This window comes from Melopsittacus undulatus, chromosome Z, assembly GCF_012275295.1.
Source record: "Melopsittacus undulatus isolate bMelUnd1 chromosome Z, bMelUnd1.mat.Z, whole genome shotgun sequence".
Classification (NCBI taxonomy): Eukaryota; Metazoa; Chordata; class Aves; order Psittaciformes; family Psittaculidae; genus Melopsittacus; species Melopsittacus undulatus.
The window spans coordinates 25,542,234-25,567,120 of record NC_047557.1 but is presented as its reverse complement, the minus strand read 5'-3'; the positions used below and the strand labels follow the sequence as shown (position 1 = coordinate 25,567,120).

The following is a 24,887-nucleotide window of genomic DNA, read 5'->3' as shown; positions in this document are numbered from 1 at the left end:
TTTATGGTAACATCAAACTATAATAAAAGGTGTCTGAATTAAATAAAGATTTACTGTTTGTGTAAGAGGTTAATACAAAGAAACATCTCCCAGTGAAGATGTGTCCTGCTGGGCAACAGCTGAAGAATGCATTTCACTTGTCTCTCCTCCCAATATCCATGGACATCATTCAGTAAAGACTGTAATATTTGCATAAAATTACATATCATTAAGAAGATGTAATTTATTATAAGAAGGGGATTCTATAAGATCTAATAAATATTATAAGGGACAGACATCATCTGAAGAGTGAAGCCACCACAGAATTGTGTTATCCCAGCCTAAATGTGACTTAGCAGTGGATGCAGAGCCACAATGTGCTGCCTCTTTAACTCTTCAGTGACAGAAGTTATATAGAATTTACAGAAGATCTTCTAAAGGAAGACAGCAAAAAATATTAAAGTAAAACTGACAACAATCACACAGCTTTTTGCCCCCCTGCAATGTTTTGCACCTCAATATCACTGCAGTTGTTGTACCAGGATTTCAGGAGTTATCAGCCAGATAAAAAGAAGACTGCTTTTATGGTTCACCATAGGTCCTGCAGAATGTTTCTAGCCTCCCAGCTTTTGCCCGACCTCCAAGAGCAAGGGAGAGAAGAGCAGCTTAAAGCTTGAACCCCAAGCTAAAAGGAGTGAGATTGTTTCAGTAAGGACCAGTGACTTCTTTAGGATGTTTGAGCAGCAGGCATTTTGGAAGCAAGCTCCAGAAAGTTCATGAACTCTCTGCTCATCCCTGATGAGCCCCTGCACACATGACAGCCTGTGTACCAAGCAGAATTATGCTAAATCACAGCTGTCAACATCAACATGTCCTGTGGTCAGGCAGGGAGAGATGCTGCCATGATGGAGAGTCAATGGAAGCATTTAATCAGCTGAATTTACTAGGGATTGAGTGCAGTCTATTTCCTCTGTGGAAGGGGATTGCTTGCACATGAGCTATGGGTGAATCAGAGGAGAATGACTCAAATGATCTTTATTCCAACAAAAGTTTTATAAAACCTCAGTCACCGCTTTTGGTTGGTTAGGTTTTTCATGTTGCTGTTTTAACTGCAAGGACAACTGTTAAATTCTATCAGCTTTAAAGAAGAAACCGTTGCAACTGAGGACTGAAGACAAAGCAGAATAGGAAGAAAATGCTACCAAGCACATTCAGACGCTTGCAAACACAAAGCCCTGACACAATTTGGAGTTCTGGGGTAAAGGACTTGCCATCCTAATGTTGGGATAATCATAGGCTGTCCACTGAACCAGCTGGTCATTCCTCTGCTGTTCCTCTCCCACGGGAGTCAACTAGTGCTGCATTAGTAGACACCACTTCCAAGAAAGATAGCTGAAAATCACCTAGAACTTTTGAATTGCCTCTGAACCAGAAAAACATGTGAGCAATCCTCTTTTCTGTGAGTAATCATCAGGAAGGAGAGCTGCATTGAAGCCATTTATACTGGCTATGCAAGATGATGCTTGCAGGGCCAGCCTCAATACAGCAACTTTGTCCTGCAGATGTGACATTTTGATTTTAGCTTCTTTCAAAAGGAAAATGTCTCCTTCACACATGAAGGCAGTGCTTTTTTTCTCATTATTTACTGAAACTTTTCCTGCTGACTTTGAGTTTGCCTGTAGTTCATGAATCTAGAAAGCACTTTGATGTTCATATGCAGAGGAAGCTTGCTGTGTGGCTTTCTCCATAGTCCCTCAGTTTTAGCAATAAAGTCTAATTACATGCATTTTTATAATTTGTGCTATCAGACTGTCTGAAAAATCAATAGAAAATTCAACACCACAATAAGGTCTTCATATTTTCAAGTTACATTCAAGACCAGTAAAAATACAGTGATGCCAGACAAGATCTTTACTAGCTATTGTGAAATTATTTTGCCTGACATCTAAAAAGCAGATTTTCAGAGACAAAATACATTATCTTGAAAGCATTAGCCTCTGCCATTTGCTTTTGTTCAAAAGAGACTTTCAAAAGATATCAAAAAAGAGATATCAAAAGAGATATCAAAAAGCCTTGTATGACACCACTGTCTTGACAAGTGCTTTGCAATGGAGCAGTCTCTCCATGCTCTGACTCACCTGTCAGGTCCACTAGGAAAGCACAACCTTTTTCACTCTAAACATTGTAGAGGGTGTCAAGCGCAATGGGGTAATCATCATCTTACAACATCAGTTCCTCCTTGTAAAGATGAGGAACAGACTTGCCTGGGCTTGTGGGAATGGGGAGAGAAGTGACAGTAAGAGACCCTGACAAGAACAGGTGATCTCTCCAGCAACCTGATATATCATTAATTGCTTTCCAGCAAACATTATTTGAGAAAGAATTGAAAGCTATTGACAGTGACAATTTTATATTTATCTCTGTGAATCTGGTGCTGCACTTGCAGGGATGCCTTGAACACATGCAGTATCTATGTTAACCTGCACTTGCTAGCATGGGGAATCCGGCATCTCCAAAGCCTGTCACAGGCTGGACAGGCACAGAGCAGCATATACCGTATATGTGACAGCCCATAGCTGCTCAGCGTGGCACAATGGCACCTTGTGCAGTGTGCAGTACAGCAGTTTGACATGCCTGTCTGTCTGTTCTGAGAATTCTGAATGGAGCTGCCTTTTAAATCACAGTAATTATTAGTGCATTTGCTTCTCCCCCTTCGCACCCTGACACACAGTCTGGCAAACTCCCTGGGCAGCCAGTACAGTGCCTGCTCTGCTCAGGCACTCACACTTTTCACTTAGCAAGGCAGATATTTCCTCCTGAGACAAAGGCTCTGGGGTTTCCCCAGCACAGCAATCACTGCTATGGCTGCATGGCCGCAGCAGCATAGTGGGTATGCACAGTGTGCAGGGGATGGACCGTATCATCTCAAAACCTGGCACAGGTATCTCAGTGAAGCATGGCTTTGTGATACCCCAAGCAGCCAGGGAATTAACACTGTGGTACAGACAGGCCAGAAGAAGGGCATGAAAAGCCCTGCTGTAGCTATGCAAACCCACCCCAGGTTACTCAGCCATCCAAGGCAGAGATCCCTTTCCAGGCTCCATTCTGCAGCATAAAGCAGAGCATGGCCAGGGGGGAAAATTCTAAAGGACAGCCCAGAGTCCATCCTCGCACCTCAGTAGCACACACTCAGCTCCTTTCCAGTTTCAGCCCTCAAGAAGCTGGGTGAAAGGTCAAACAGAAAACTTGCCTTCAAAATCAGATTATCTATATAAAGCTTTTTGACTGGCAGGAAGATTTGTTAGACTGTGATGTGACGTCATGTGCATGTCTAATAAGAGTTTTGATTGACAGGCCAACAATTATTAGATGTGTCTTTAGGGATAATTAAGTCGATTGAATGGCACTGTATTATTTGAAGAAAACAGGGGTCACATTTTCAATTTTATCTTTCTGCCACACAATACGGCATGAGAGTTAACATTTTGCTTATGATCTGATGATGTGTTTTCTAAGACAGTTCCATCCATGTCAGTTCCTCTGTGTTAGAGTATGATGGTTTAAAGGCCCTGGGCAGCTATCAGAGAGAGCACATGACTGAACTTCACCAGATACATCAATTAAAAAAACAAACAACAAAACAAACAAATAAAAATAAAAAATCCCAAACCCAAAAAATTAAAGCTTGTCCTTTTTAAATACCAGCTCTCAGCCACCTGCAGTCAGTTGTGTATGAGGGGCAACTCCCAAGGAAGAGAACTGCAGCTGCATCCACTTATTTTGCCCTCGTAAGTAGATTCTCAGCTGATGTAAAATGACAGAGCCTATTGCACTTAGTGGCATAATTTTGCAACAGCTGAGGACATGTGCTTGAGAGATTTTAAATTAGCCTTCAATAGAAAGCTGTGTTTCTGTTAGCTGGTTGGCTAAATAAGGACCTGCCTGTAAAACTGCAAATGTTCCAACAAGGCAGCTAAGGGGAAGACAGGAGGAACAGTTGCTCAGAGCACAAGTATTTTGGAGAAAATCAGTGGAAAATGCTCCTGTGATACATCTGCCTTAAATTCTAAGCTGTCCTGTCAGGTCCTGGTCAACTTCAAGGGTTGCAGAGCAAGTTTTCGTGGTGTAGCTCTCAAATACCCATCTGTGGAGTCTGCCTCAAAACTCCATGTGTTGCTCTGACTCTATATTCCCAGCACTGGCATGAACCCAGAAAAACACTTTGTGGAAACACAGAATAAAGCTACAACATGAAAAAACTGTGGGTAGAACCTCTTGTGAAGAACAAAAAAGTAACAGAACCACCTGGAACATTAGTTTAGGCTGTGTTTTGTGGGCTGAAAATATGACAAGAAGTTGAGAATGCTGCAGAAAGATGCAGGTTCCCCTAGCTCTGGCTGGGGACACTGACTGGCAGCAGCAAATAGGTCCCTGCGGCTGAGCAAAGACTGGCTGGATGAGACGGCAGGGTTGGAGAGCTCCACCCCATTAAACCATTAATGCCTTGGCTAGGTGAAACCAAATCTCTTGTTGCCCTTGCACTAATGACTGAATTCTGCAATTTTTACTTGGGGGAGATTTTTTTGGTTGTTTTTGGTGCCCCACAAGTAACATTACATGAAGGAGAATCATCAGCCTTTGAAAGCTAAGTACAGTTTCTGTTTGAAATGAAAAAGCCTGTTGGTAGACCCAAAGTAAAGATTGTCTGGGACATTGCTGTCAAAGGTGAAGCTGCCTTTAGGCTTCAGGAGGTTGAAAAATGCTGACCAGATGATCTCAAAGTCCTTCAATGTTCAAATACACATGCACACAACCACGAAAACACACAAAATATACACTTCAATACACAAAATATTCCAGTATTTTCACCTGTGTTTGGAGACTAACTGATCAAAATGGCACAGCTTATATGGTACTACAGGTAAGTAGTAAGGAATCGCATGCATGTGAAAAGTAAAGGACTTAGTGGTAGGAGCAGTGAAAAGGATAAATGTATCATTATGCTGGGTATGCTGACATCTTGTATCTGACTCATATTGACTAGCTGAATGTGTTAACACTCCACAGTTTTCTGAAATGAGCCCATTACTGTGATGCCTAACACTAGCAGAGACAATTGTGTTAAATCACAGTTTTTCATGGATAAGAAAAACTCAATCATGGAGATAGTCACTTCAGCTGAGAAATACTTGAATAGGAAAAAATATCTCAAAGTATCACTTGTCAAAACGGTGCTTTGTCAAAGATAACGTTTGCTCTTCTCAGTGACCCAAAATTTATGTGATGTGTCAATACTAAGATTTCTCAAAACATCTGGAAATTGTATTCTGCATAATAAAGTGACCTCACTGTTGAAAATAAAGTGACAAATGTTCTAGTAACCCAGAGCTGAACAGGAAATTTGGGAGCAGAAGAACAGAAGCTGATGCTTGAGGCAGGTACACTGGGAAAAACTTGCAGATACACTGGAAGAGGCTGCAGCACTGTGTTCTCTGCATATCCAACACAGAACCTGACATGAGCTGTGAGAGGTATGCCTCCAAGCAAAGTCCAACCACAATAACTGTGCCATGTGTTGGAAAGGAGATTGCCAGCTGCAGCAGCTGCTATGATCAGTCCCAGTGCCCTTTGCAGAAAAGCAAAGGCAAACATGACTGACTTTGGTCCACAGGCATTGACTGAAGGAGGCATGTACCAAGGCCCCTTGCCTGGGAGCCTTACTGATGCCTGTGTGTGGCTCTGGTGTTGAGGTCTTCCTACACAAGCCCTCAAGAGAGGAGGTACTGTGGGGGAGATCCACAGCAGAGGCAGGCCCAGGCTAAAAGTAAACAGCTCGGCAAATGTCCAGCACCACTCTTAATGCCAGAGTGATGGCATGCACCTTTGCCAGCCCTCCCACATCTCTCCTTCCTGCGAGAAAACTTTTCTTTGTTCTCACTTCTTGGCCCTGACTCTGTGTAGACACTGGGTTGAGTCACAGGCAGAGCTGGTAGTGATAACCGCCCTCAAGGTAATCTTGGTGTCTGAATATAACATTTGCTTGATTATTTGTAACCTGCTAAACTGCGAGCTTCACAGTCCTTGCTCTTATTCGATGCCATAAATAGTGTTAATGCAACACTTATCATCAAGCCTGCATGATGCTGATAGGCTTTCAGTTCATAAATCACATGCGTTTGTCATTTCTCTAAACCACTCAACATGACAAATCTCACATCATTTGTGTCAAACTGCCCAGAGTTAACAAGCTATGCTTACTTCACCTTACAGAAAGTTCAGCTCTATTTAAAGCCAATTTAGACACACAGAAAGAAGTAATAGAAGTGTCATTACAGAGAGATGTATGGCAAGGCTTGGAAGAAGATTGTCTACCCAACAGAGCTGGGGCAGATGGGTAAGAGCAGAAGTCAGTGGCAGAGATGCCCATTGACCAGAGGAGGAGGAGTCTTGGGCTCAGATTGGATCACTACCTGCTGAGGAGCCTGTCTGACACTGAAAGCAACACAAGAGTAAAAGAATGAAGCAGAAAATGTGATCTCTGGTGACTACAGTATAAGGAAAGGGGACCAGAAGCAGAAGCTCCATATACATTCAGCTCCAGCTTCTTGATCTGAGAGAGTTTTTGAAGTGTAGTCTTGTGTGAGTCTGTATCAAGGATAGGGTTTCCTAATGACCTCCAGGGCTGTGATTGGCCATACAGCCTCCCCTTTGCTTTCTTTTCTGTGGCACTGTATCAGGGCAATAGGTGATTGCTAACATGCAATTTAGCAATGACCAAAAGTTTAGCTTTCACTGTAGAATTGTGACACTTGAGAGGCACTGTATTTCTTTCTTGCCTTAATCTGGACTAACTGATCCCACTGTTCAGGAGTAATATAATGAAGGGTTTGCAAGCAGTTGAATGCCATGCTTGTATAACAAAGTACAAGTGATGTGCAGCAATCTCCTACCCTGCAAAGACGTGGACATCAGTGTGAGACCTGCAGCCACACGGTAAAAAGCAAGGACTGGCTAGTATTATGTCTCACATACACCATGGGGGAATGAAAAAGCTAGTCCCTTCAATTAATTCTGAGTTACAGTGGGGATGAGCATAGGGCAAATAAACATAGCTCAGCACAGTGTTTAGCAGCTGGCATGTCAGGGAGTTTGAAGTCCAGCCAGATGTCTCACACTGCGCATCACCCCATACCACATCCCTGCAGCCAGCTCAAAGCAGCAGTGAGAAATCAGCATCAACAGCAAAGGATGGAGTGCCTGAGGCAGGAGAAATCCTCTTCACTTGAGCAGCTATTGTTGTAGCACTGTGGACTCGCTGCTGCTCCTGTCAAATCCAGAAACCACAAGGCACAGACAAGCAGTGCAGCCCCCATGGGACGTGCAGCGGCTGGTTCCTCCCTGTGCAGTCAGAGCCTGCATGACGTTGTGCCTACACAGGAAAACTAACTTATTTAAGGTCCAGGTACTAGAGTGAGGTTTGGTTTGCTCTAGCTGCTTCTGCCAGCAGTCAGGCTGCAGCTGAGGAGGTAAGCGCTCTGGAGGATAAGAAACGTGGCCTGAACCAGGAGTTCATTGTTTTCAACACACAGCTGTTAGAAAATCCAGGAGCTGTGGTTTGTTGCACAGGTTCTCTGAGATGTGCTGCAGGTGGAATTTCCACTTTGAGTGAAAGGAATGGTGGCCACAGCCTGGAGTGTGTTTGTGGTGAAGTGAGTGCTGAAATAAAATGGCTTTTTGCAGGAATTAAAGCATGTCAGGGTGCTGCATTAGTGAGCTGGGGACTCAAGGGACCTTTTGAAGAGCAGAAAGGGTTCATAACATCTGTGTTGTTTATGCATGAGGGAGGGATCCCTAGGGATCCATAGGGGAGTGTCTGTAGCTCAAACACTGCACATTAAGATACCCAAGAACATCCTCAATCTTCCTATACCCACTACCTTACCCTTGAGGGAATAAACTGCCTTTACCACTTGTATTATAGCGCAGGGTATCACTTGATCACCATGGGAGAGGGTAAACGGGGTTTGATTCACTACTGTCTTTATTCAGCTGTGTTTTCTCTACCTCTCACTGCAGCTGGGATCTCTCCTTTGCTACAATAGCTGACAAGACACCTACAAGCTCTGAGCATGAGGATTCCCACCAAGGGGCAGGGGAGTCCTCCCAAGCACACAGCTGGGCTGTGTAAAAAGCCCATCCATCAGCACTCATTTAACAACCCAAGGCTCTGCAAAGGCTGGGGTGTCCTAGCAATACCCTCCCTGATCCATAGAAGAGCCTGGTGGGTGATGCCTTGCACACAGCCCAGCTTCTCATCAGCATGACAGCATCCGAAAGACCATCTTTTTGTCCCTGTTCATTGCAGGGGGTTGCACTAATTGACCTTTGAAGGTCTCTTCCAACCCAAACTATTCCACAATTCTATGATTTTATTCCACCACTTCTGCCAGGGAAAGGGGCTGTTCCCAGGCTAAGTTATGGCTGCTAGCAGAGTCAAGGTGTTGTAGCATGAAAGCCACAAGAAGGTCAGACTGGGAATGGATTTTACTGTGTTACATAATGTGATATTAATGAAAAAAACTAGTCCTACAATGTGTTAACATGACTCAACCCCACGAAAGAGAGATGACACCCGCTCCATTCACCCAAGGGTTTGTATCACATTGAAGGTGCTTTTCCCTTCTGAAATGCTGCAGGGATGTTTGAAACCTAACTAAACTGTTGATTTTAGTTTGCTTTGTTAGTCACAATCTCATCTCCTGAAGAGATCAGTCTCTGCCAGTGGCCTTAAGCAAGGGCATCTGTGCTGGGAGGTACAGAGGGGAAGGGGACCTGTAATAACCTGTGAGGAGGCAGCAGCGTGCATTGAGGAGGTGCCCCCCATCCTGGATCCAGGATGATGTGCTGGGAGATGAGCCCCCTCCTTTCCCTGGGACTGGTCCACTTTGTGGGTCTATCTGCCCAGGCTCCACCTGAGTCAGCTGTGGAGGCACTGTGAGGTACAGCCTCTGGTGGCAGCAGCTGCACCTCTCTGTGTGTGGTTCTTATTCCCATCCCAAATACTTGCCTTTCACAGATACTGGAGCTGTGCAAACAGAAGCAAATAAGAATCTGGGGGTGTGGGCAGCCCTGTGTTTGAGGACACAAGCAATTATCCCAGGCAATAGGAGACTTTGTGACAAGGCTGGGCAGGATGTCATTGGCATCATTGGTTCCATTGGCTCCTGCTGAGGGCACAACCAAAATGTAAAGTGGAATATGATGCAGAGTAAATGACAGGTTGCCTTAGTGCTCCTGTTACACCCAAGCTCCACATCCACAGCAAGAGGTGAGTTTAACTTTTGCACTAATTTTATACAGAATATTTGTAACACTGAGAGCGAACTCCTGCGCAGGAATGTAAAGCCTCCATAGGTGCCATGTGAGTAAGAAATTGCAACAGACATGGAGGTGGCTCCTATCCTCCCTTTCTCCACCTTGTTGGTTGGAGAAGGACAGTCCCCACACCTCATCTGTTGGGATGCCCCTCAGCCCCTGGGACCACCTGCTTGTCTGGGACCTCCACCAGCAAATGCTATGCTAGCCCAGACCTCAGCTATTCATATGCAAGAGTTTAAAATATGTTGAAAATGCTGCTGGTATGTTTTATTCTGAGTAGATCACCCCACAGATGGTTTATTAGACAGCTGTGTTGATTTAGTAGCAGTGTCATTTGTTCTTCACTGGTTTTTGGAGTTGAATTTAATCAGATCTTCTGTAACTGGTCAAATTCTCATGCTACCAAGCACTCTCTCTCCTTTACTAGAGACAGGCAAGGACTCAGCATCTGAGGTTGAAGCTGAGGGCCAGAAGGGGAAGCAGGACTCCCCAGACAGAACTGGGACTGTGCTCTGCAAAGTGCCTCAAAGATGGGGAGTGAGGGGGTCTTGCTGTAATTCTAACATCCTTCACCTCTTCAGAAAGTGAACATGTGATAAGAAGCATGAACGAGGCTACGCTGCACCGAAGCCCCTCCTGGTCCCACAGGATCCTGGTGATCACATGAGTGCCTCTCCCCGTTCTGATTACCTTCCCAGCTGTCCTCTAATGCAAGTTGGAACTAAACCCTCCAGTTTTCCAATAAAACTCGTAATTCCCATAGGACTTCAATGGATTTTTCAGATTCCAAATTCCCTTGGATAATCCTCTGATAAAACTTTCCTAAAAACAGTGTTTAAACAGTTCAAGGCACATACCTAAAGTCTTGGTTCATGCAGTAATTAACCACAATTCTCAAGATCAGTTTTAACAGCTTTTGAATGCAACTTGATGTCCAAGTTCAAAAATAATATGTTCTCCATTTCCTAAGTATTTTTGTGCTCCTGAAACCCACACGAATATGGCAAATTCACTGAAGTGCCATGCAGATATAGAATATTATAGTTTACATTAAACTCTAAGAATAAGAATTACAACATAATACAGGCAAAGTCACAGCCATACAGGCAGAGCAAGATTTACGTATTTGCTCTTTATTTGACCAACAAGTTTGGTGAAACAGCAAACAAATGTTCTATTGTAAGCCCTAAAAATGAAATCAGAAGAAGCAAACTTAAAGCTTTAAATTTTGGATCATATTACAAATGTATTTCTAAGTTTTGATGAACCAAAATGATAATTTGACAGGGAAGCATAGAGCAGAAGGTGACATTAGCAAGAAGCCTGAGATGGGGAAAGGGTAGTTATTGTCTGCAGAGTATTGATCCAGAGTCAGAGGAAAACAAGAATGTACCCTACAGTTAGTAGATCTGCTGAATTAATAATATTTAGTACTCAGCAGAGTTATGAATGTCCATTCCCAAAGTCACCTTTGGAAGTTTTTTCAGGATCTGGTCTGGAGCAGTATCAGCTGTTCTGTGGGTAATATGCCTTTGGGAGCCCCAGGTTTTCCTAATTTCTGTATGAAAGCTGTTATCTGGTGGGGCGGGCTGTCTGGCTGTGCCTGTCCTTTTGCCAAAGTTGCTGGTACAAGCCCTGGAAGCCAGCAGGTCCCCTGGCCCTGGGACGATGCTGACCCCAGGCTCCAAGCCTGGCTGGGATGTAGAGTGCTACCCACGCCTAGTCAGTGGGAAACCTCTGGCCCAGGTGCTGTGGAGAGATGCATATCACAAAGCAGCAGGAGGAAGGAAGGGAGCCCTGTAGGTCCGAAATGCCCTGGCATGGGAAAAGAGCAGAAAAGGAGGGAGGGATGCTCCTCATTCCTCTCTTGGAGTAACTGGAACTAAAAACACAGTGTGAGTGTTCCGACTGCCTGGGACAGGCTCTCCTCCCCAGAGCTTTTCATCTCCACCAGAGAGATAAGACATCTGTCAGTGCGGGGAATTCAACTGGCTTGAAAATTTGTGGCTATGATTTGGACCCTTGTCATGCCCACATACTGTGTCACTGCAAGAGGAATTCAGTTACCATAGGTTACCCTATCAGTACAGGGACCAAGTGCCTCCCATCTCAAGAGCTCTATAAAAAGAGTCTCTCCAAGATACCCCAGCGGCTCCTGCCTGCTGGCGCAGACCAGGAGAAGCTTGGCTGTGGGGAGAGAGGGAAGGCTGTCAGAGGAGGTGTCAGCATGCCGTCTGCGTTCCAGTTTCAGTGCCACTTCATTCTCATCTTCCTGGCAGCCTCCAAGGGGGAAACCAGATACCTAGAGGTGAGCAATGGGGCACTTTTCTGTGCTTTTACCTGCTGTCTTCTAACTTGTACTCCCAGGTTTCAAGCATTGTGCTTTTTCTTCTCTTTCCTCCTATTCCCACTCCTCCTTAAACATACACCTGGGTAACATTTAATGCAACAGTCCCATACCATCACCTTGTCCCCCCAGTTTCTTTATCCCTTTCCCCAAACTTGCACTTTTACTGAGGATGTGAGATTTTCTGGGCTCACCTCCTAGGTGCTAGGTTTGCTCCCCTCTCCTTCAGCTTGGCAGCTTTCTGACGGAGCTTTTCCACAGCTGCACTGCTTCTGGAGGAGGGATTTAAACTGCTGGTGCCTGGTCTTGAGAGGTGCAGGGAGGGGGCTGCATTTCACCTTGTCCCAGACTCTTCCTGACTTCTTTCCTTCACCAGGTGAGGGATGCTGGTGAAGATGAGCCCTTCCTGCTCCTCAGTGAAGATCTGAAGCGAGAGCTGTCTGCAGGGCAGGTCTACCGGCGGTCGCTCCGTAAGTTTCTTTGGTGATCTGGTGGGGACCATCAGTGAGTTGGAGAGTACTGGGGGGAGCTCAGGGCATAAGGAGGGGAATGGGGCTATCTGGGAGTGACAGAGCTGCAGGTACTTTCTGCAAGGGGGGGAGAAGGATAACAAAGTGCTAAAGTGTTGGGAAAAATGTGGTTGAGGCAGAGCAATTGAAATGAGGCTCTGAGAAGAGGCTGGGGCTCAGAGCTGAGGGTCCCCAATAATGGGAGGATGAGGATTGGCCACCTGTGTCCTTGGGAATTATCAGATCTCCAGGGCAGGTGGAGAAGCTGTGATTAGAGGGAAATCTGAAGGAACAGGGTCTTTGTGCACTTGTACACATACAGTTTTCTGCTCAGAGATGCATTGACTTGTCATCTCCCCCTGCACTCCCCCTCACATGCTTGTGCTCACACTTGAGAGCATCCTCTGATGCTCAGCAGGTTCCTAATTGCTTCATCTGGGTATCCCTCTCCTCATCACCAGCCAGGTCTCAGTATGTGCGTCTCTCCCCACCATCCTGCTCCCTGTGCCACAGGTGCTGGTGCAGAGTCTCCCTCCACAGCAGGATGAGGCAGCAGCCCTGTGTCTGTGTTTCTGCAGGGTGCATTGACATGCTGAGTATAGAGGGGCAGTTCACCTTCACCGCAGATGAACTGCAGCTGCACTGTGCAACCTTCTTCATCGGGGAGCCCGAGGAGCTCATCATGATCGACTATGACTTTGTAAACATCGACTGCAAAGGGGGCGATTTCCTGAAGGTAAGAGGCTGGCAAGTTTTGCTGCACATTGCCTTCCCGACATGTCAGACATTTGCTATGTGTGGAAGGAGCAGGCGAACGCATGTGTGCATGAGTGTGTGTGCATTTCTGTGTGTAGAACAGGCTCTCACAAAGCAGCTGTCTCCGGGACAGCTGTTTCTCCTGTCTAAAGCACTTTGGGTATGTCTCCCGCATTACCACCCCATAAAGCATAGTCGGATGCAAGCTGAGGATCCCTCTCTAAACTGCAGCACTGATCCTCCTGAACTTTTCCAGGAGCACCTCTGCTGAGTGTCCATACCTGGGGGACTGACTGAAGTTTGGCCAGTACGAGCCGAGCCCATCAACCCCATGAACAGGGTTTTCTCAGTGCACACAAGCCCTCCAGATAATGATGCAGCTTTCTGAATGGCTATTACTGCTCCAGGATCTCTGCTTGCAGGTCACTTAACATCAGCTTATTAATGAGTGGATCACTGCAGGCTTTCTTTCAAATGGTCCCACTAGAGTTTTCCAGGGTGTTTGCCCTGAACAGGAGGAGGTTTGTGACTCAGAGCCATTTATATTCCCATATCAAAAAAACTTCACCGGTGCATTTTGTTGGTAGGCAAAACACTGACCAAGATCTGAAGTCAGGTCAGGATTGCAGAGGAGGCTGCTCCCTGCACCTTGCACTCTGCTATTTACACTGTGGTGGCTGTGCACAGCACAGACCCTATCCCACCCAGTGGCAAATTAAGCTCCGGGAGGTGGAAGGTTCCCCTTCAGCCCTTTCCTTGTGTCCTTCACTGTCCCCCTGCTTGCTTTCCTCCTGGGTAATCCTGTCCCTCCCATACCCCTGGCTATGATCTCTTCCAATGTTGTTACAGGGAGGCTGATTTCAGCTTGGTTTGGGTCCAAGGATTTTGTACCTAAACTTACAGTCACTTATGGAGTATAAAAAAAATATTTGAGGCCTTATAACCCTCTTTTGATCATGGTGTCCCAGTTTCTGCATTAAACCATTGTATTTATGCAGGCAGCTTTTCCCTTGTGTAATTTGAGCACCCACGTCTCATTACTTCAGAAAATTTATAGTTCTAGCAAATCTAGAAACTGATTCTGCATTTTTTTATCACGAGGAATTCCTACACATACATTAAGATTACTCACTAAAGCAATGGCAGAATGTAGTCACTGGATTTTCCAGGTACTGACTGGACCATTGAAGGAATTACTGGGAGAGAGCTGCTAGGAGGGAATCAAAACAGACAACTGCGCAGCTATGCTAGAATTTAATACAGATTTCTAGTTCTGACACATTTTCCTGAAGATAGGGAGGGCAAATCATTGTTGTTTTTGTTGTGAAGGAGAGATTTGTAGAGGTTGCTGTTTAAGGTCCTGCCAAGTAGGCAGCATTTGTTCTGCTTTCTAGTGACTAGGATGAGCTGAGAGAAACAGGAGAGAGCTATACCTCTGCCAATAATTCCTCACTAAAGCTTTATTGTATTCCAATACCTCTGGAAGGCATCCAGGTCTTTAATGACAAGCTGCAGAACATGAATGGTGGAAAATTTCAGGCCAGATAAATGGATTTACTGCCCCGAGTTTGAGAGAGTGACTTATGTTTCATGTGGCTTCCAAATTAAGCTGGTAAAGAACTTCTCTAAGTAACATAGAAATTGAAATAGTAACAAATAACAATAGTAATAAAAATGTAAATGTGACGATGCTGTAGCAAAAAAAGAGCTACTTCTCTTAAAAATAGCGACCAGCATTGTCACCTGAAGGAAATAAAGAAAAATAAAACTAAAATTTATATGTACGTATTTTCTAAATGCAGATTGATGCTTCAATAGTTAGTTAAATAGTAGGAAATTGATAAATACAAAGAATTTTTGTTTTCAGCTGGTGGCTTCTAACAGTCAATCTGGTGTCAAACTGAAACACTGCCTGTAATATTTCATGTTTCTCTGCTAACAGAGAGATAAGCAAAAGCCTTGTTTTCAATTATGGAACCCCTATAGGTATTTGATGGCTGGATACTCAAAGGAGAGAAATTTCCCAGTTCCTTGGACCATCCTCTTCCTACTTCTGAAAGATACATAGACTTTTGTGAAAGTGGCAGTATTCAGAAGAGCATCAGGTCATCACAGAACGTGGCAATGATCTTCTTCAGGATCCACCAGCCAGGCAATGGATTTACCATCACTGTCAAGAAAAACACCAACCTCTTTCGTAAGTCTGCATTTTACACTGTCTGACGGGTTTGAGTTTGGGGCAGGAAACAAAATGAATGTGTTGATTTGTATTGAATTCTCTCACTGTCATTATCTGCCCTCACACAGCTTCAGCAGTGGCAATGGAGCCATGCACACCTGCAAGCCTGAGTATTTGACTCAGGCTCAGCGTGTCTCAAGGCAAAAAGACAGTGAAGAGATAGGTTGGGCAGGGCTTCAGAATTCAGGGCAGAAGGCTCTTTCTTACAAAGATCTTTTCCAATCTATCATGTCATGTTCCAGCACACTTGGCTAGAACAAATATTTTAATTTAGAGAGTTTAATCTCAGCAATTCTTAGATCTGGGTGGAAAAATAGGTAAAATATTTAAAAACAGTCGACAGCAAAACCACTATATTTGATGTTATGTGATTGTTATGAGTGATACATGATTCCAAGAATCTATGCACAACTTCTTTCCTTAAGCCTGTGAGCTTGCAAGGCACAAATAATGGTCACATGCATCATTTTCCTGAGGGCAGACGGGCCATTTAATAATTATTGTTCAGGCCAGTCTGGTTTATCCACCTCATCATGCAAAGGATGAAGAGGATGGCCTGTCTGTCCTGTTCTTATTCCAAGTTGTTCAGAGACAAGCCTGCAAGCTGGATCCCCACACTGGTTGGGCTTCCATGGCCATGGATGTGATTACTGTGTGCAGTTGCTGGAGGTGGCTTGTGTCCTTCACCAGTCTACTGAAGCAGTTGCAAGCCTCCAGATAAGTGTGGAGGTCCCTTGCATTGCACATGCAGATGATAAGCTACGGCCTCACAGAACTATTAAGCTTGAATTCTAAGACAAAATCAGCATGTGTCCAGTCTAGTTTCAACAGAACTTTTTGCAGGGTAAGGAACTCCACTTAAGAGCAGCAGAATAAGACTTAGGGGCTTGCTGGCAATACCAGGCGACAACCACTCAAAGCTAAACAAAACGCCTGCACCTGTATTTAGCCTCCTTCAAACTGGAAAACGACAGCAGCCCCTGATGCATGGATCTGAGGTGTGAGCTCTCCCACTGACTGCTTTATCCTCAAATGCTGCCAGACCTCATGCTACACAGTAACCAATAGACAGGGAATTTTTAGGGAACAAATGGTATGCAAGAATGCCAGAAACGCCAAATGCATATTTTCCAGCATTTGGTTGTCACTGTCAGTAATTAAATCCTCTATTCTTTGTTAGTACTGAAAGTACATAATTTTGCTACAGGCAGTAGTGACTGCCCAAGTAATTCTTATACCTTCTCTTGTGCTGCAGCTTGCAATGTCATCTCTCAGACTCCCTCAGGAAGGTTTACCATGGTCATTCCTCATCAGCACAGGAACTGCAGCTTCTCCATAATATACCCAGTTGTGATAAAAATATCTGATCTTATGCTGGGGCATTTAAATGGCCTCTTTTTGAAGGTGAGTTGATTATTTCCTAAGAAATAACTACCATGTGCAGTTTTCCTCTTCACAGGAAAGGGAAGAGTATTGAAGCAGGGATAGCCTGTGGCATGGATGCTAAGGCATGTGCACTCTGAGCCCCATGTGCACATGCTGGGGGCTCTGGTTTCCCCCCAGAGATGAGAGCTAGTTATGTCTCGGTTGCTATTGTCTTTGTAATGTTACAGAGGCAATCAAATTATGCAAAGTACCATTAATGCATGTAAATATTGGTTGCCATAACAAAGCATAAGAGTTTCATTAGAAAGAAAGCAGTGCTTTCTTCTGTATTTAAACTAATGAAAGCAGCAACTGTGCTGAACAAAGAAAGAATACATGGTTTAGATAGTGAGGTATTAGCATGGAGAAAATACAAAGGTGCTCACAACTGATTCCTTGCTCAGCATGCTGAGCATCCTCTGCTTCATTAGCATGGGGCTAGGGTTTGGCCACAGCATTTTGTTCTTGGTGATGACCAGCAGGAGAGGACAAGAGCTGTTGGTGGTCCCCTCTGCCTGTGAGGTCTAAGAAGGTGCAAATTCCAAAATATCCAGAAGGATAGGAGAAAGAATGTTTGTTTTCTGAGCCACTGAGACTGGCAGCCCAGGTCATTCATGGGGAACTGCCAGCGTCTGAGCAAACCAAGCTTTGAGAGATGAGCAAATGAGTTGACTTACTCAGCAGCAGGCAGAAAAGGGACAACAGCAGAAGACATAAGGAAATCAAGCACTTATATAGCACCATAAGGATGACAGCCCAAAGGTGCACAACGTGTCTGCGCAAAATGTTTTTGGCACACATCATTAATTTTCAGGAAAAGAATGCTTGTGGGTCTAATATACAGTGAACTATTGTTATTACACAAAACTACTCTTTTGCTTAATTCCTACTTTAATTAAGCTCTGCCAAAAGCAACACTTACCATTTAGAAATATGTAAGTCATAGTGGGACTTAAGTTCCTGCATGCCAGTTGAGTGCAGACATGAAGCCCATGCCTATATTAATTTGATTACATGTCTAAGCATCTGGAATCAGACTGCTTATCTGAAGTAAAAGAAATCAAATCAACACCTCAACTACTTGTCAGTAATTTTCACAGCCTACTTAGGTGTTTCTTCAGAATCCCTTAGAAAGTTAACTGACTAATGTCAAATTGAAGTAGCATTGCTCAGGATAAAACTAACCTCATTTTGTACAGGTTTGAGCACGGGGAACTTCTGAAACCTACTGGTAGCTGCAGTCCTGTCTAGAGAACTGCTACATTTTGAAGATAATTTATAAATAACTGTTAATCTCTACCTTTTCAGAAACCATCAGCAGGATGTGCAGGAGTGGGAGATTTTGTAGAGCTGCTAGGAGGAACTGGCTTAGACCCATCCAAGATGTTTACACTTGCTGATCTCTGTCACTCTTTTCATGGGTCTGGTAAGAGCTCTTTGTTCCACTTAACTCCATGTGATAAAATAGCCAGAAAGAGCCATGCAGAGGCCCCCCAAACCTGGATTTCCTCCTAGACTGGTAAACTTCACATCTAGCATAACATGAAAGCTAAAGCTATTTGAGCCTGTGGCTGGGCTGCATTACACAGCACACACACAAACACCTTCATTTGCCCCTGCACTAACTGTATAGCAAAGTTACGCTTATTTTAAAATTGCTTGCCAGTAATACATAGGATTATTAGAGTGTCAACAGATAGATGAGCCTGGAAATTCATAACAAATGGAGGCAGAATGGTTCCATTTTCAGCTAAGGAGTTTTTTCCCAGTTACTCAGTGTTTCCAAAGCCTCCTGTTCTGCTGCAGAAATAACACATAGCCCTGAAGCCTCGGAGCTCCCACTCTCTGCTTTGAACCCTGGAGGAGCTCTGTTCCTGTTTCACTATCAAGCCATGTCAGTGACCTATTTTTCCCCCTAAAAATGAGAATTCCCAGTTTCCCTAAAATTCAATTCAGTGGAGTACCAAGTGTTGCAGTGGTATGGCAGACAAGCCCCTGTGGCACATGTGTTGTACCTCAGAATTATGAACAGGAACATTGAGAAGCAGCATATCCACAGGGCTGGAGAGCAGGCATGTGTCTGGCACTTCACACATGTGGTATCCCTTTGCTTTCATCACACCACAACTTCATTTTCCAGGCACTGTTCAAAGCTTTAACTGGTGCTGAGTGAACACTGAGGTGTTTGATGTGATTAAAATGTGCTTTCCTGGTGGTGAGAAGGAAGGGAAATCCCATCTCAACAGCCCCTGCTCTCCCAGTGACCCACCAGCTTTCTCCTCCAGTGAGGAAGATGCTCCAAATTCCCCAAATGAAAGAGGCTTTGCCAAACCCCTGTTCAAATGGCTTATCTAAAGCAATAGCTACTGACAGACTTGATTTCCTGCAGAGTGAATGCATATGCTGGCCATTGCCATTTGAGTTTGTCTTGGTAGGACTCTCACATGCCTTTGTTACCGTGAAGAACCTCCTCACACACAAAACCACTCAGTCCTCTAACAGGAAGCATTCCAATATTGTTCATTTTTGGTATGTTTAGGATACGGCAGCATTTCCTCATATCTAACAGCAGCATACCTTATCTTCCCAAGACATCTGCATCATGTCCACCTATGCATATCTAAAACTGCAAGTGGATAGGAAGTGAGTGGCATTTGCATGAGTAAAGGTTATAACACTTGATTAATACCCAAGCCTTTGTACAGTAAAACAAACAAATACAAATGAAGGTATTTAGTCAGCAATACCACCACTGACTGGTCTCACACACAAATTTGCTCTGCTTTCAAAATTGTATGTATCAGCACCTTGTAGCTCTCAATGCTATTTATCTTTTATCTCTCTTTTCCATATATCTTTATATCTCCTCAATATCTCTTTTCCCTAATTAGCACAAATGAAAATTGGCTGTGACAATACTGTGCTGAGAATGGTGTCCAGTGGCAAACATATCAACCGTGTGACATTTGAGTATCAACAAATCAACCTGCAGGAAACAGAAAACAGAAAGGAGAACAGCATTGAGGAATTCTGCTTTCCTAGTATCTGAAAAACCAGGCCACACATTTTCACATAGCTAATGAAAACAAGGTTCTGGTGAATTAAAAAATATGTATTTTCCTTTAACCGGCTGGTAGTATCAAGCCTTTCTACAGTACAATCATATTTCTTTTTTTTTTTCATACAGATCAGTCATTCCCATGAGCAAGCAAGAAAAACTAATCAATATATTAATCTTTGTTATTATCATGGGGTTTTTTTCTGCAGTATTTAAGCTCATTTGCCATGCCCCAAGTCAATATCAAGAACAGAAGGCTATGTTTCCCAAATAAATACTATTAGGAAAACAGAAAAAGACCCTCTGTGTATCTCGTCTGAGGACATACGAAACCCACAATACGTATGAGCTTCACACAGCAACTTTATCCTTTTATATCAGGTATAAACAAAAAAATTAGATGGTGGAATATACTTCCAGTTTTGTAACACCCAGCATTAGTGTGTGTAAAAACTACTGGTTTGTTTATGACTATAAATGTACTATTTATTTCTAATTACTTGTTTTTAATAAAAATTTATAGCATGGAAACTTCCTTACATAAATCCAAATGTAAATAAATTCATGTAAAGAGTTGGCAAAACGTTATTATGTTGTATTTTTCTGAAGAACTCTTCCAGCATTCTGGTTAAACTTCCCATGTCTTGTGCAATTTTCTGAAAATGATGATTTTGAACGTATGTTACTGTAAAACTGTAGACTATTAAAAGTAACACTACAGGCAGAAATTTATTTTGCCAATCGTGTGTACACCTTCAAGTGCAGTATGTTCCAGCTGTACACTTACTGACACCTTCCCTGGGGAATAATTTTGGTCAGGTGTCCTGCTGACCTGTGGAAGCACAGATATAAAATACAGATTCTTATTTTACAGACCTTTGGTGACCCAGAAGAGGAGAGTAAGTGTGGAGAGCTCTAGGAAGCACAGTGCAGCAAAAAAACAAGGTTGTGTCCTAGCTTGGAGGGAGATACATGAACTGATTCCCATGTTTTCTGGGAGTACTACCCAGGAATAGTGAGGCCAAATTGTTCCTCCTCTGATGTTCAATTAACTGTCAACACTGATTAATCCATCTGCATGCTGGATATCTTCAGCACTGGTTTGTGGCTCTTAGTCTCATAGTCAGTCACCAAAAATCAGCTGTCTTGAGCTGTCAGCAGCATTAAAGTTGATCCCTCCAGGCTGAAAGGGGTCAAAACCACAAGATGCCTCAGTCTCTCCCTTTGTAGGGTTTTGGGAACCTAGTTTTGGTGATTGACCCATGAACAGAAAGATGTATTTGGCATCATGGTCAGACTCAGGCAAGTGTGTCGACCCTGCCAGGCTGTTCCAAAAAAAGCCCAGACAAAGCTGCTGCTGCCTACCACGACGCGTGGAGCCTGGCTCCAGGCTCTGATCCAGCCCCATGCAACCCACCATGGGCTTCCTGGGCCTCCAGTGTGATGCTGGCAGCGCTGGTATGGTCACCCAGCACCAGAGACATCCAAATATAAAAAAAAGAAAAAAAAAATCGGGACTCAAAGAAATACCAGTTTCTTGAGGAAATTTGCTGTGGTGGAGGACCTCTGTCCCCCAGCATCACATTCAGCTTACCCTTTCTGGGTGCCTGTCACTTTCAGGGTGGCCCTAACTGCATCCAGCCCCACCAGCCTTTCCTGGGCACCCTTTGGTGAACCAGGGCAGGTTTCTGGGCTGTACAGTTTGGGAACAATCCCACAGGTTCCCATATCAGACTGTACCTGTCCATATACTTACCTTAACACTGGGGAGAGGTAGAGGTCTGTAGTAGTACTGCTCCTTGGTCACTAAGATACTTCAGAGGAGACAAAATATCAACAACATACCTAGCTCAGGATGTGATCACCAGTGAAGATAAGCTCACAGTCTCTTGCTTAGTGCAGTTTAATAGTGGTATTTCCCACCTTTTAGCTTTATGTGGTACTTTTTTTTCAGCCCTAACATTCACATGCAGGAAAACCAGGGGATCAAACCCAGTCAACATGGCTCTTGAAGGGCAGGTCCTGCTTCTCATCATAGGATGAGAACAACCTGGACTCATCCTATGACAAGGTGATCCTTGTAAGTTGTGGCCAATGGTATGAGGTTCAACAAGACAAAGTGCTGTGTCCTGCACTTGGGCCACAACAACCCCATGCAACGCTCCAGGCTTGGGGAAGAGTGGCTGGAAAGCTGCTCATGGAAAGGGACCTGGGGGTGCTGACTGACAGAGATGAACATGGTCCAGCTTGTGCCCAGGTAGCTGAGAAGGCCAACGGCATCCTGGCCTGTATCAGCAATAGCGTGGCCAGCAGAGCCAGGGCAGTGACCATCCCCCTGTGCTGGGCACTGGTGAGGCTGCACCTCAAAACCTGTGTTCAGTTCTGGGCCCCTCACTACAAGAGAGACATTGAGGTGTGGAAGCAGGACCAGAGAAAGGCAATGGAGCTGGTGAAGGGTCTGGAGCACATGTGTGATGAGGAGCAGCTGAGGGAACTGGGGTGGTTTAGCCTGAAGAAGGCTCAGGGGCACCGTATTGTTCTCTACAGCTACTTGAAAGGAGGATGGAGTGAGGTAGGGTTGGTCTATTTCTCCATGTTACAAGCAATAGGACAAGAGGTAATGGCCTCAAGCTGCACCAGGAGAGGTTTAGAATGGATATTAAGAACAATCCATTCCCCAGAGAAGGTGGTCCAGCACTGCAATAGGCGGCCCAGGAAAGTGGTGGAATCACTGTCTCTGGAAGTGTTCAAAAAACATATGGATAAGGCCCCCAGTGACATAGCTTAGTGGTCGACTTGGCAGTCCTGGGGTAAAGGTTGGACTTGATGATCTTAAAGATCTTTTCCAACTTACTTGATTCTATGACTTTAATACCTCCAAATCACCAAGGCCTTTAAGAAAAGATACTTACGTTCAGAGGGTTTAGATTTCTCCTCCCATAGTACACAGAAGTGGCATATATTACTAATGAAACTTCCTGTTACAGATGAAGGAGAATGAAAAACAAGACTTGGTGTAGGACAGCACAATGTTTTTTTATGGCTCCATGTGTAATAGTCAAGTATGGATTGACCAGTCAAGTCATGGTTTTCTCAGAACTGGTTTTCACTTCCCCTACTTCTTTTAATCAATATAAATATAGGCAGCACCATCAACGACATCACTCCAGTCTGCTGCCTATCTTAGGAAAACCCAGACCACAGCCAGTCAGGCATTCTCTGTTCTGCGCTTTAAGGCCCACGTAATGCAGAAAATCAATAGTCACTTCAATCTGTGTGCCCATATTAAAGGAGGCCCTTGTTATTTCAGGAGTTGCAGAACTTCAGTCACAAGAAGTCAGCTTATAGATGTCAAATGTCACAATGCCTCCAGGGTTTAGTTCTGGAAAGTACGGCAGTAAGTATCCTCATGAAAGAAAAGAAAGGAAACCAAGGCAATAAAAGCACTGTAAGAAGACAAAAAACAAAACAAGCCGAAACAAAAAAAAAAAACCACAACAAAACCCCCACAAACAAATAAACAAAAAAACCCTCCAAAGCAACAAACAAAAAAACCACAACAAAAAACCCTGAAAAACCCCCACAAACAACAACGACAAAGCAGAGTAGCAGCTACTAAAAATTTGTAAAAGGAAAAAAAAATATCCAGGATGTGGAACATGTCAATAACATGAATATATGTTGAAAGACACAAGAAAGTGACTTAGGGACTAACAAGATTCCACCCTGGAGGCTTACAAGATCTGGAAAGACTCCCAAGAATTAAAAAAAAAAAAACCACAGAACAAACAAAACCAAGTTCCTAATAATAAAACAGAACAAAAGACTTTGAAGAGGCACTGTATGGAAATGTTGGCTTAGAGAAGAAATTGTATGTCCAAAATTTAGAAACCCTGACATCTGTCACTGTAAGCAAAGTCACACAAACCACAATAACAGTTAAAACCTACTAAATTGACAGATGTGAGCGACAGGCTTGGTGAAGGTTCTTGGCAAAGAATTAATCACTTCACCCTTTTGATTTGGCATCAGCACTGAGTTTCCCTTAGAGAACTGATGTAAAAGGTGGCATGGTCCCACAATAGCACTACAGAGCATAGAAGCACCATGTTAGATTTAGAAAGAAAAGCACAGAACTTGAACTGATCAGCCATCCAAAACTCAAGAAGCAACTGAAAACTACAGCACCACAGGAACTGCAAAGGAACATGGGGCTAAAAATTGTTGTTTGCAGGGAAAGGAAAAAAATCAGCATTTTTTACTGGAATCTCAAACTTGGAAGACAGAGGGACATAGAACATGAATCAACTCCTGCATTTCTGTACTAACACATAAATCAAGGTGGATATTCAGAAAAAACAATGTAGTGAGTTGCCCAGAGGGAGGCTGAATTTCCCACCCTGGATAAAATTAAAATTCTTCTATTTAAAGACCATGCAATAAATCTTCAGCTTAACTGTTATTTTGATCCTTAACATGTAAATTAATAACAATTGCAGAGATTTATTGGAGAGTGGTAAGCCTTTGTGGTTGAAATTGCACAGAAGAGAAGATGGAAATATTCTGGAGGTATTGGGGAAATAGCCTGAGCACTCGTCCCTGTAGAAGTGCCCTGAACATTTGTAAGAATAAGTCAGCTGAAATAATAGAGTTTTCTGGCAATGGAAAGGAGAACATTATTATGGGTCCCACCAACACAGAGCATGTGTAAAGGCTGTTTAAAATAGGTCTTGGTACAGGAATAGATGCAGACTTGTTCAAGTGCTTTAGGATTTTTAAGAGAAAAAACCAAAACAGAAAAAATCAAAACTGTTCAGGAATAAAGGATTATTATCAATAAGTAAAGGTGTAGTAGAAATGTTTCATTAAGGTTAGAATTGCAACCTTTGGAGGTAAAAAGTCAGCAGAACAATAGTAACAGAGAAAGAATGATCATAATGAGATGTTACAATGATTTCTTGTTTTGTGAGTTGATCATCTGTTCCCAAAATCAGATTCTTTATTCTTAAAGCAGTGAGAAAAAATCACAGACTTCTTGGCAGTAATGCGCAATTATCCATAATAATATGCAATATTATTTTAAGCTAGAGTAGTTCTGATAAACTAATATTGATTTTAGTCTTTCACTATTGACAATGAAAATAAGCCTTCAGACAAAGACAAGTGTGGTCTTCCTGAATGGTCTAAATTACTTTT

General features: G+C 43.6%; 1 protein-coding gene across 1 annotated transcript; it reads left to right on the top strand.

The window, feature by feature from the left end:
• Window positions 1–11,513: 11,513 nt before the first annotated feature.
• CRHBP (corticotropin releasing hormone binding protein) lies at window positions 11,514–19,682 on the top strand. The gene is made up of 7 exons (XM_005142007.3): window positions 11,514–11,665; window positions 12,081–12,174; window positions 12,792–12,949; window positions 14,956–15,166; window positions 16,464–16,612; window positions 17,942–18,059; window positions 19,525–19,682. Exons 1-7 carry the CDS (start codon window positions 11,585–11,587, stop codon window positions 19,680–19,682), a joined length of 969 nt encoding a protein of 322 aa, XP_005142064.1. The 5' UTR covers window positions 11,514–11,584.
• Window positions 19,683–24,887: the final 5,205 nt, after the last annotated feature.